Source organism: Notolabrus celidotus, chromosome 18 (assembly GCF_009762535.1).
Source record: "Notolabrus celidotus isolate fNotCel1 chromosome 18, fNotCel1.pri, whole genome shotgun sequence".
In the NCBI taxonomy this organism is placed as follows: Eukaryota; Metazoa; Chordata; class Actinopteri; order Labriformes; family Labridae; genus Notolabrus; species Notolabrus celidotus.
Window position 1 is genome coordinate 18,193,770 of NC_048289.1, and position 12,678 is coordinate 18,206,447.

The following is a 12,678-nucleotide window of genomic DNA, read 5'->3' on the forward strand; positions in this document are numbered from 1 at the left end:
AGATTTTTTGACGGCATTTCCTGTTTTTAGAAAGGCATTTAAAACTTCAGAATCGTTCCTCAGTGATAATAATCGGACGAAGGGCCTTCTTCGTCATCGAAATAGTGCATGGCTGACTAATGTATCCAGTTGTACAGCTTACAAAAAATGTGTTTGTATTGCTCACTGGCTCTGACACTTAACATGCAAACACTGCAACTGCTGGTAGCATCAGAGATTTATGAAGCCTGGAAGTAAGCATAAAAAAATGTGAACCATTCAGCCACTTGGTTCTTGAAAAACTGGAAACAATTATTGATGCTTGTTTAGAAATCTCTTGCAGGGAAAAGTTGCTAACTTTAGAGAGTAAAAATACTCAGAACCCACACCAGTCCAAGCTCATTGCCTTATTCTGATCTTTATTACAAAATAATAACCATTTCTGGTGACTTCAGCGTCACTTTTTGTTCCAAACTGCCAATAATGGTTTTGCTATTCTTGCGCCGTTTTCCTCTGTCTCACACACTGACACACGGACACACACTAGCAGTCATGCTTTTCCATGTTCAGGTCCTGGACTCGTCTCTCCGTACTTCCTCTCCTGGCTCCAAGCTGTATCATTTTTCCGAAGCTGCATTTATCCTCTGGGGAAGCTCACTTCCTTCGAACAGGGGATTATAAATAGCTTTTCAACTCTGTTCCCCGAAAAATCTGTTTCCACTGTGCAAGCAAAACATCGTTTTCATTCAGCTGTTGTTTAGTTTCTCCTCATGGTATCTGTTTCAAAGAAGAAACCTTCTCCGGAGTATCACTTAGGGTTAGAGTTCTGTTTGATTTCCTCTCAAGGCATGATTGGTGTCAGCAAAAATTTTAATTCGATTCAAAGATTCACTGCTCCGTAACAAAGTCCCACAACAGCTGTTGCCTAAAACCACAGAGTTTATTGTTTCAAAAGGAGATATTCATTCAGACTGTTACTGCGTCGTGTTGAGGCCACCTTCAAACCAAACACAGGACTTTTCTCAGTGAGCTTAGACCAGCATTAGTGTATGACACAAGGTTTCATCATCTTGCTTATTTCCTAAATGAAACTAGTGATAACATTTCCTCATAAATACTAACATATGAGTTCAAAAGGAGGTTAAACTCTCTGTACTTGACCCTGAATGTTTAGGTTCTTACTATTTAATACATTAATTTCCATATCACAGTGTTTACTTTTTGCAACATGAATTTATTGTTATAAAAACATTATTATCATATCTTATTTCAATTCAATTAAACTCTGTATAACTTCAAATGACCATAAAACTACAACTCAAAGGAAAATGTTGTTTTTCAGCTCCATTGTACTCTGTGGTTTTACAATCTTGAAAACTTCAAAGATAAGAGTGACAGTGCTTTTATTGTTGTAACAAGGCAAGGAGTTTTCTGACTAATGTCCCATGAATGCAAGCCACGGTGAGGGTGGGTGTCAATAATGAGCCTATCTGTCTGCACAATGGGCCTCTTGTTTGGGTCAAGTCCTCTTTTACTCCTGGACTTTTGACAAAAATGATGAAAGTTTGTTTGGCACTAAGGTGGAGTCGGCTTTCCCATCAGTGCTACAAGTAACTCTGTTCCAGAGGATAAACAAGCATGCTCCACTTCTGACTGTGTATTGCTAAGTTACTTTGTGTACAGCCTCTCCTTCATGTAGAGCTCTAATTTTGTATCTTTATCTGAATGACATCTCCTTTATTACTTCAGTTTAACACAACAGTAGCTGGTCAGGTTTCAACCCACCACCCACAAAGTAACAACTTCTGCACCAAGCTAAATGTGCTAATGCAAGCTGTCAACCACATGTCATTGTCTCTATGCAGGTGCTGATGAAGAGTACATCTACATGAACAAAGTCAACGTTAGTGGAAAGGACAAAGCTGGCAAAGGTTAGTGTTTCAAAAGGTTTCTCTCTAAAGTGTGATACTGATACTTGCTGTTGCCCTTTCCCCCCAAAATCAGTTACACTCTTCAAAGAAAACAACTGCATTCCTAAACATTAGGTTTAATGACACAACATAAGCCATACTTGAAGACATAGTTGTCAGACTTTGGTGAACCGTTAACTATTTCCACTATGTAAACATTGACTTAAAGGCCCTGTGAGGAGTTTTTAACTGGCTGAGAAACAGACTGAAAATGATACTGATGCCTCTTTATGGCCTTCAATAGCAAACAAGATCATCAGCGGCAACACTGGCACCTTCTCTGTTGTCATATTTAATGCCTGAAACCGCCCTGAGGGGGTAGGTGTCAGACCAGATGATGGAAATCTCGCTCAGAAACAGCCTTTATTTGACTGTTTTCATGGAAAATAATCACATTGCCTGATAAAGTTGACTGTTAAAAGACAACAGGATGAGGTTTTTGTTGAAAACACTACTTTTGCATGTATAGGACAAGAGATAAGAGGTATCGCTTTGTCCACAAGGGGGCGCCAGAATCGTTACAAGCTAAAAGTTCCTCACAGCAGCTTTAACCGCAATGGTATTGTGGACAGGTATGTTGCAAACACTTAAGTCAAGGAATTATTAAGTTCTAAACTTTGTATTATGACTATTTTTTGGAAAAAAAGACCGGCACTCATAAGCCTTTGTAAAAAAAAATTGTTTGGAGCCGATTTTCAAATGTTAGCATGCTAACACAAACAGATGAGACAGTACAGATCATAAATGGTGCACTAGCTTAAAGCAAGACAGTAACCATTGTCATTGTTAGCATGCTGCTGTTGTATGCTGATGTTAGCATTTAGCTTAAAGTTACAGAGCTACTAGCATAGCAATATTTCTTGGAGTATCAAATATAGCAGGGCTCTCAAGTCTCACACATTGGGCGTGAGACACGCATTTCAGCCTGTTCACACGCCACACTTTGTATTTCTCATGCAGAGTAACTACTAGGACAACGGCCATCAAGTTGAGCCGCTTTTCCTTCAGAATGAGTTTTCCACGCACCAGCTAATCAAAAAGGAAGAACGAAATATAGTTACCCAACAACCAATCAAAAAATAGAATCACTGTGTCCGAACGCAACAACGTTACGTTCCAAAGAAAAGGATGCACATGCAAAATGCAGACTGACCGCAGATTAGAAGAAGAGGTCTGTCTGCCTCCCCTGTTGCCAAAATCTCACTCTGAACTGAGTTCAAAACTTGAGAACCCTGAATATAGTTTGCAAAATCGTTATAAAATTACTTAAAACTTAAGGTTTAGTAGGACTTAAAGTAAGACTGTAAACATTGTCATTGCTAGCATGCTACTTTTCAGTAATCATCTAAAGTTAGAGTTCAGCCAAATGCATTACTTTGTGTAATTAATGCTACACAGAGCTACTGGCTTAGCTTTTACTCTTAGAACACAAATAAACATAATTAATGTAGTTAGCAATACATTATAATAAAATCTAGTATAGGTTTAGTTTAGGGATTAATTTTTGTAAAAGAATTACATTTATTGTTGTATTATTCTTTAATGTTTATTCTCATGGTTTTCTGGAAAGCTTTTCCCATTTATTTAATCTTTGTTACTTAAAATATGTGTATAAAGTAAGTGCTAATGGTGTCCTTTTACAGTTTGAAATAATGTTAGAAGGTAAAGTAATGGGGAAATAAAAACTCATCCAGTAAGAGAAGGTGATTACCAGTGGGTTAGCCGTCTGGTTTAGTAGTATATTATGTTGTGATTAAGGGGAGAGGTAGGTATTATAAGTTTTTCTTCTTCCTACTTCTGTTTGTTCATGGACAGTGTATACTCTATTTTGTGAAGATGTGTATCAAATATGTTGTGTTGTCAAACACTGAAGTGAGCAAATACAATTCTTATGAATGAGTGAATGAATATATATCGGTCAGCTAGCTAACTTAAAATGCATTGTACCTTTGTAAACATTGTTTTTGTGAAGTGAATTGCAAACAAAAACTAAGTTGCAAAAAAGGAAAAAGATTTTTTTTTCAGTTGCTGGAAACAGCAGTGCTTTCTCACTTTGACATGATTCAAGTGAAGAGCAGACATGAGAATAAGCTGCCACAAACAGCAGCCCCCCCTCTCAGCTCCCCTCCTCTCACCCCCATTTCCTGTCTGTTTCTTCATAGCTCCTCACCATCTGAGGCTGACCTGTTTTGTTTGGACAGTGTTGAAGAATGTGGTTTCAGTGAGCTCTAGACTGAACACATATTTTCAGCAGCGACGTTTTCAAAGCCGCATGTTTTCTTTTTCAGAGACCGATGGAAAGTCGGGGGTGAGATGTGAGAATTGATCTTATTTCAAGATAGGTCAAGTGGTTAACGTGAGCTTTTTGCATATGCATGTAAAAATGCAAGTGATGGCTTTGTAGAAATACATGTTGCAATGAGGTTTTATCAATTTTAAAATGTCAGTTATCCAAGTTGTTGTTATTGTTTTGCTTTTATAACTAAGTCTGTGGGAAATTTGGCATACTGACCTTTTTTGTTAAATTCAGTTTAGCTTGTTCTCAAAAAGGCTTTAATGTAGGTCAAAGGAATATAATATGACATTTTGCTCCATTCCACCAAAAGTCATAAGCTCTTTGAGTCCAAGGCGTTTTTCTTTTAGCTATGAAATACTTGCATTATGTTGTGTAGTTATTGATTTCTAGAAGATGCTTTCAGTGTCTCCCTCAGCCTTCAAGTAGAACCAGTTGAAGATACCTAAACAATACCCCTGGCAATAGAATTCGCCAAAAAACCCTCAACATTTAACCCTGGTGGTCTTAACCACCTCCATAATGTTTGTTTGTTTACTAACACTTGTTGCTAGCTAGCATCTAGACACATGTACATTTAAACATTTTTGAAATACATTCAAATGTTTGCTGACTTCAAATTAGGCTGAAATAGAAATAATACTTCCATATCCTTTTGTTAAAAATGTAAACTCCTACGCGGTAGCCAGCAGCATATTAAGGCGTTTTTCAGGAACTTTACCCCGGAACTTGGGACTTTACCCCAGAACTACGTGCGTTTTGACCGGTGGACCCAGGGTTTAAATTTAGTTCAGGTGTAGATAATCTTCCCCTAAAAAGCCCCTGCTAGTGGGGTAGTACTTTTCAAAGGTCCGGGGACTTTCAGGGGGCAGGGCCTGCAATGCTGAACGTGTCTGATGGGTAGATTACCTGCAGTGTTTTTATGTGTGTGTACTTTTCAAAAAGAAGAAGAAGCTGTGAATCCCTTGATTTAGCAGCTTGTAACAGTAGTCTTCTATCAGCCCACTGCAAATGCGTCTCTCCCGGTGTTACGGTTTTAAAAGTGACCCTGTAAACTGGAGACCTTCAGCTGAATGTAACAGTGTTTGTGGAGTTTACAGAGTTGTAGAAACACAGAGGGAGTTTTAAGATTAAATATCCTCATCAGATATTTAATGATCGTCCAAAGGCGTTTGTGAGGGATGCATCCGGCTGAAAGTCAGCAGTTAACAGGGGCGTGGTTTAAACCAAAACACTGGCCGATCTCTGCCACGGCTTTTTGAGTTTGAAAGGATTTTAAAGCCATGTTGAAACGTCTTTGCTACTCGCTCTTATCATCTCTCACATGTTGATTCAGTGAATCCATCTGTGATGAAATATAGCACCATCTAAAACAGCGGAAGCTGAGTCTCATCCATGCTAACAGGCTAGCTGTTGTGTTGCTCAAATGATACCTGCCTGTTTGTCTGCTTCTATGGTGTCATCTATGATGAATGGCATTCGTCTTTGTTCTACTGCCCTCTACTGGACTGGTGGTGTAGTGCATTTACTTTTTTTTCTCCTTAAGTCACTGGCCTGATTTGCACAATCTATGCGTGACTTCAGCCCGTGGTCGAAACGCAGACAACAATGGGGGCCCAGGAACCTTTTAGATCAGGGTAAAGTAGTTCTGGGGGCTAAAAAACCCTGGAACTCTTGGTCGAAATGCACCTTTAGCTTAGCAGTCAAACAGGCAGCAGGGGAAAATAACTTGGCTAACCTTCCAGAGAGGTTACTAGATCTGCTCACCAGCACCTTTTCAGCTGGGTGATTAATATGTTTTACTAATGTGACCAAAAAACATGTAAGCTATTTTCCACTGTTTTCTTACTGTTAGCTGAACTAAGCTAACTTTCTTTCTCCTAGCTTAGCTGTTTAGCTTTAAATAAACAGAAAGAATATTAAGTGGTGTCAATCTAACTGTTAATTGCTCACAGACAGTTATTGCTTGTGTCACAACACAAGGGGACCATTGGCCTAGCAGTTTAAACGTGTGCTGCACATACAGAGGCTATAGTCCTCGTCACAGCAGTCTCTGGTTTGACTCCCAGTCCAACCATTTGCTGCATGTCTTCCCATGCTTTCTATTCCCCACGTATCCTGTCTCTCTTCAGCTGTCCTATCCAATAATGGGGGAAATGACCAAAAATATACCTTTAAAAAAGGCACAAGCAGAAAGGTTTGGAACCATTTAGATAAATGTATAAATAAGGCTCTAAATCACCAAACAAATGGACAGGAAACTAATATTCCTAAGGTCCTCTATTTTCTAGATCCACATTTGTGATTATGTTTTGCAAAATAAAGCCACCACTACTAAACAAATACTTTCCTGTGATTTTGGTCATGTGATAATGGTACAATAAAGGGTCTATGCTTGTACCAGGAAGTACTTATATGTACGCATTGATGTCTGTAAATTGAGGTACATTAAAAATAACTTAATTTTGACTTAGAGGATGAACCATTTCATTTATCCCTTATTATTGTGTGTTCATTTCACAACAGTCAATACTTTTGTAGGGGTTAAGAAGGATGTTCTTGACTAACCTCTCACTCTATGATATTTATGACCTAGATGACAGACCAGATGCCTTTGTCAATGGAAAAGCAGCAAAATACGTCCCTGTCCCACAGAAGAGCCTTCCTGACCTGCCGCCCCCCAGAACAGTAAGTGATTACCAGCTCCATTTCATCAGTGTGGCTTAACATGTGAAATGATGTGGCCTGTTACGCAGCTCTTTTGAGCTCCTGCCATTCTTGTGGTAATGTTAATAGCGTAATTGACCCCCAGACGGACTGCTGAACTCAACAAAGTACATGAGAAAGTTCAGGGAGTTTTATGCACTATGGATTGATAAGTGTTACCACAGAATTGCTGCACTGGTTCTGAGTCTGTGGTCATACAAGCCAAAAACATTTCCCACAATTCTCAGAGCCACAAGCCTGAGGCTGTGTGAAATCAATTCTCCCCCAGAAACAGGTATTTAATCACTCAGGGGGCATAAAACCTGGGGAAGTGAGAATCCAAGAGTGTGTGAAAAAGCTGTGATAGTGTTTTATGTCGGCTGCAAGGCCGGTGGCTCCTGAATTGGCCCAGTGTGACTTCAGGAAAAAGTTGGAGAATGAGGGTTTTGAACATCCCTTATAGCGCCTTTGAACTTTTCTAACACACACATACACAGAGAGAGAGTGGCCTCCACTAATATAAACTACAGTAGCAGCTGTTGTTAATCAGGGAAATGCTTAGTGTCAGCACGTGTGTATACAGCACCAAAAGTGTGCATGTGAAAGTGAATAGACTGAAATGAAGAACACTTGTGTCACCAAGAAACTCCAGAATCATTTAGTATCATTTAATTCAGGGTTCTATTTTTGTAACTTGCAAAAAAATACGACATTGTTTTTCACTTGTGTGGTAGTTTCACAGTTGCAGTAACGCTTCCACAAATCCCTCAGATGTGTCTGGCAAAGGCATTACTCCATCCTTCCCCTCTGCCTCCAGCTGTGGTGTAACTGGTCCAGTCTTGGGAAGCCTGAGTAAACACGTCCAAAGTGAACCGCTCTTTGGAAATCCCTTCATCTGCCTGCGGGGCTTCCATCCATCTCCAGTGATGGCGTACACCAGAGTTAGCATGTGCTTCACTGTGAACGCACAGTCGCCCCTTATCATTGCAGTGAAAAGTGCCCCCTTGCTGTTGATATAATTCCCAGCCATGGCTGTCCACTGACCTGTCGTGATGTTGTAGCAGTCCATTAAGCAGCGCAGGAAGTCGGCGCTAGGCCCGTTGCGCATCACATACAAATTGTCCCTGTGGGCTGCCATACAGTGGCCATAGCTCTGGGGTTTGATCATGGTTGTTTCAATTTTCCACTCGTTTCTCGCTGGTATGTATTCGTAAATATCTGTGGTGTCTGGTGGTTTCCAGAAGCAAACAAACATCCGCCGTCTTGCAACAGCACAAGCTGCAGAAGCTACCGGTCTTGGTGCATGTTGAATGAAAGTCCACTCTCCCTTCTCAACGTCGTAAGTCTCTGCTGTGGAAATCGTTTGTTTTTGGAATTCGCCACCAATGGCATAAAGTCGTCCATCATGCCCTAGTAGAGTAAAGTCATATCGTGGTTGCTTGGGACCAGGAAGAGCCGTCCAAAGCCCTTCATTTGGGTCGTAACAGAAGCTGCCATCCACTGTGTCCTTTCCGTAACCATAAACTCCCCCGACGATGTACAGTCGATTGTCAAGAACTGCCACACCAGCCATTGAGGTGCTACAGAGAGTTGGGAGGTTCGTCAGATGCTTCCACTCTTCCTGTTGTTCATCAAGGTAGCAGACAACCCTGAAAGAGTCGTGCAGCATTTCCATTGAAGGAGAATGTGTGCCTATTGCGATAAAAGATGTAGGAGACAATGATTGAGAATACTCAAGAAGTCCTTCAGGGAGTGTACTCTCTGCTGCTTCCTTCAAATCCTCAAAAGCATCACAGAGGAAAAGAGCAGCATTGTGAAAGAGCGCATGCAAGCCAAAAATGGACGCTGCATGGTAAAGCAATAGGCAGTTGTCCGAGTCGATAATATCGCAAAGATACTCCTCCAAACATGCAACCTGCAGGAAAGCAGCACACTCAACGGCTTCTACAAGCTCATCTGGATCAGTGAGAGTGGGAACCTCTCCCCTGCACACAGCAAGTGTGATGAGGAAACCCCTCGCTCGAACTCCCCCCTTCAGGTGGAGCTCATCCTTGTAGCTTTCAGTCATCCCAGATTGAAAGAGAGCACTGAAGTAGCTGCTGTTCCTCACTAGCAAGGCCCGCTCCACAGTGAACCAGCTCTCCTGCACCCTCACTCTCACCGAGCCGGCCTGGTGCTCTGGATCAGGGGTCGAATTCTCAGCACGAATATCCTGGTCGACTCCCAGGCCTGCAGGCACGTCCATGATCTCTTAAGCCCTGGGTCTTTTCTCTTCCTAAAAGTGACTCTCAAGAGACAACTCAGCGTGTGACTCAAGTGTTGATTCGCCATTTTTCCGGCAGTTCTGGACGGTAAATAGAGGTTTGCGAGAGTTCCATTGCGTCCTGTCTGCATGGTCTGAAAATAGAGCCGGACTATAGATAGCAGCTGTGCCACTTGGAAGCGTCAGGCAGGGAAAGGAAAACTGTTGACATGCACAGTAAGCGGTTATGTGGCTGCACGCAACTGGTCATTATCAAAACCGCAGTATAATTGGCTAGTGTAAGTATTTACTGAATTATTCATGATTATGTTATCAGCAAGCATTACCCCCTTTAAACTAAGTTTTGTTTACATGCCTATTTCTGTTTTTTTTACATGCATATTTTACCTTTTTTATGGGTAGTAAGTTTGTACCTCATAAACAAGAATGAAAACCAAAATGTTGAACCAAAAGTATGCAAGGTTTCGGGGAGGTTAAAGTGTTCCCAAGCAGACAAAAATGATGGAAAAATAAATACAGTTTGTGCAAAATGTGTGTCATGTGAGGTTTTACTGCCTCCCACCATGCAAGGAAGCAGGTTTTTCCCCATTTTCATTCATAGCTGCAAATGTTCTTTGAGTGTTTTTTGTTTTGTTGAAGTGTTTTTCTTTTAACTAAAATGATGTTAAAGCGATGTCAAGATGCAGAGTTCTCTTGAGTCTGACTTTCCTGAGCTGATTATCACTACCTTCTTCTCTGCTCTAAGCTCCCAGCAGGCTCTTAGATACACTCTTAAGTATGTGTGTGTCTGTGTGTGTCTCTGTGTGTGTGTGTGTTTTCACTCTGCCGGATTCTTGGCATGGGAACCAGGGATTTTCCATGTTCCTCTGACTGTTCGGTTTTGGGCTCTTTTTCCCACTCTTTACTCAAAGCCCCTCCACCACACCCGTATTCCTCCTCCTCTTCCTCAGCCTCCTTCCCCCCCTTGCTTTGTTATTTATGCTCTCACTCCTTCATCCATTCCTCCTACCCCATGTTTCTGTGGCGAGGATGTGTGTGTGTGTGTGGCATGTGGCGCTTAAGTGACTGCTGTGATTCAAAAGTCTTCTGGGAGAAGAAACACACTCACAGACACACCTGACTTTTCCTCTCCTCGTGCAGATGGTTTCTGTAAACGCTCGCAGTTCTCCTCTTAAGTCTTGGCCCAAACAACAACAGGCAGAATATTTTAATTTTTTTCAGAGATGACCAAAAAAGAAAGAGAAAAGGACAGAAGAGAGAGATAAGGGTGGAAGGGTGGGTGGGCGGTCAGGGGGTTGTTGCTGCTGCTGCTCTGGAATGCCTGGCTCTTTGTTTTAATTAATAACAGATGCCTGAAAGTGCTGTTTTTTTCACTGTGGAGCAGTTTAAACTGTTAATGTTGTTGTGTCTGTGTGAGTGCACTTCACTTTACAGTGCGTAGCCAAGAAAAATAAGTGTTCCTTCAGAATCTCTTCATGGACCTTTAATTTTTGAGTTGTCTTTTTCACTACTGCGGTCAAATGATGTTAAAAAAATCATTCTGATTGACTAAAATGTATTGTTTCATCATATCAAACCACTGAAATAAAAAACATACTGTAATGCATGTCACACATTTTTACCAAGTTCATGCTTTTCAATTTTGCATTACCCCATAGCCCCTATTTATATTGATTTAATTAAAGCTCCTGTGAGGAGTTTTCAGCTGGTTATGAAACAGACCTAAATTAACATGAATGCCTCTTTATGCCTTACAAAAGCAAACAACACCATCAGTGAGAAGATTTACAGTTTCTATCCACTTGTTTTTCATGTCTGTAACCACTGTGTCAGGGTAGGTGTCGTAAGAGGTGACGCCAAAAGAGCTTTGTTTCACATTTTCCATGGCACAGATTCTTGATGATGGATGCATTTGAATATTAACCATCCTGTTATGTTGCAGGTCAAACTGACCCTTTGTAAAGTCTATTTCAGGCAATATATGCCTTCCAAACCAGCTAAATGCAGCATACAAATCTGGACAGCATGTGACAGAAAAGGTGTCTTGTGTTAATTTCTCAACATCACTTCATAAAATATATATATATCTATATATATATAGATATATATATATCAAAATGTAAATGATTGACATAAACTAATTCATTATAAAAAAAGAATTGATGGGTACATTTTTTTTTATCTATAAGTATAATTGCAAATTCATGCCTCATTAGATCCCTCATTCCAATGGCTTGTTTGTTTCCACCACTAATAAACCATCCTCATTTCAATTAGTTCCTTCATGTTTTTTGATTCATGGCAGCATCCAGCCCGATCTGTATCAAGGCTTAGACATGAGGAACTTACAGTTGTCGTCTTAAAACTTGTTTAAGGTACTTGTGAGTCTCAGTCTTGTAGGTTTCTTTCACTTTTGTTAAAAGGTTAAAGGGTTCATCTTTTTGCGTTCCGATATCCAGAAGTGAAACATTTTGTGGGTTGTGACAGTCATATTATATTATACATATGTATTTCCATGAATATAGGAAGCATAAATTAGCACAGGTGAACAGGAACAGTTCTTTGTCACTTACTCACCAAAATGAAATGCAGCCAGTGTTCATGTCACACCTCCGTTTGAATTGAATTTATTTTTGAATATCAATTTCTTTTTAGCTTACATCTGGTTTTATTTATTTTTTTACTCTTTCCTTTCATTGCATCATTCTGTATAGAGAGAGTGTAACTCATTTTACATTCTGACATTTATATTTGCTGACACTTGCATTATGAGAAATCCACAACAGCTCCATAATGTAGAACTGATGTTACTCCACCTTCTTTAGACCACAGTGATAACATCTCTGTCCCACGCATTTTCCTTGTGTGGATCCTTTTTCCTCTGCTCTCTGGCATGCAGGCTAATCACAGAAACAAGTCATCGTCACTGCGACTGTATGCCGTCCATGACATGACGCCAGTCCTTATGACAACAAACTGCATCTGCTCTATATTACTGGTGATGTGTTAGATCAATGATGTGATACTGTGGGAAAACATCTCACAAACAGGGCATTCCCTTCCCAACAGCCCTCATCTCAAATAATGGTTCTGCAATTTTTTACATAAACAGACTGAAATTATGTTTTTCAGTGTTTTATCACAACACACTGGTATCTCAAGACCCACCACAGCCTGTTAACCCCCATACATAACCAAAAACAGCCTTTTTTCTCTTCCAGTTTATTCAATTCTCTTTTAAAGCATTACAAAACAAACATTATCAAACTCTCAAAGTTGATATCAGGGTTATATCTTATTAAAAGGAATACTTTTAGAGGAATCAAAATGATCTTCATGCTCAATTTAACAAACTCTGATCTTATGAAAAACTTAGATGTTTAACTTTGCAAGAGTTCAGACTTCTCCTCAGAGCCAGCCTCCCTCCGGCTTGTTTTTTTATGATATATTCAGCTCCTCTGCTTGAG

At 40.3% G+C, this 12,678-nt stretch overlaps 2 protein-coding genes across 2 annotated transcripts in view; one reads left to right on the forward strand and one right to left on the reverse strand.

Annotated features, from left to right (window-relative positions):
• Window positions 1-12,678, forward strand: part of afap1l2 (actin filament associated protein 1-like 2) — a 59,525-nt gene that overhangs the window by 24,993 nt on the left and 21,854 nt on the right. Inside the window, exons 3-4 of the mRNA XM_034708681.1 lie at window positions 1,845-1,910; window positions 6,839-6,930. Of these exons, the coding sequence (XP_034564572.1) occupies window positions 1,845-1,910; window positions 6,839-6,930 (158 nt within the window). The remainder of the gene's footprint in view (window positions 1-1,844; window positions 1,911-6,838; window positions 6,931-12,678) is intronic.
• LOC117830533 (kelch repeat and BTB domain-containing protein 13) lies at window positions 7,685-9,193 on the reverse strand. The gene has a single exon (XM_034708683.1). It carries the CDS (start codon window positions 9,191-9,193, stop codon window positions 7,685-7,687), a length of 1,509 nt encoding a protein of 502 aa, XP_034564574.1.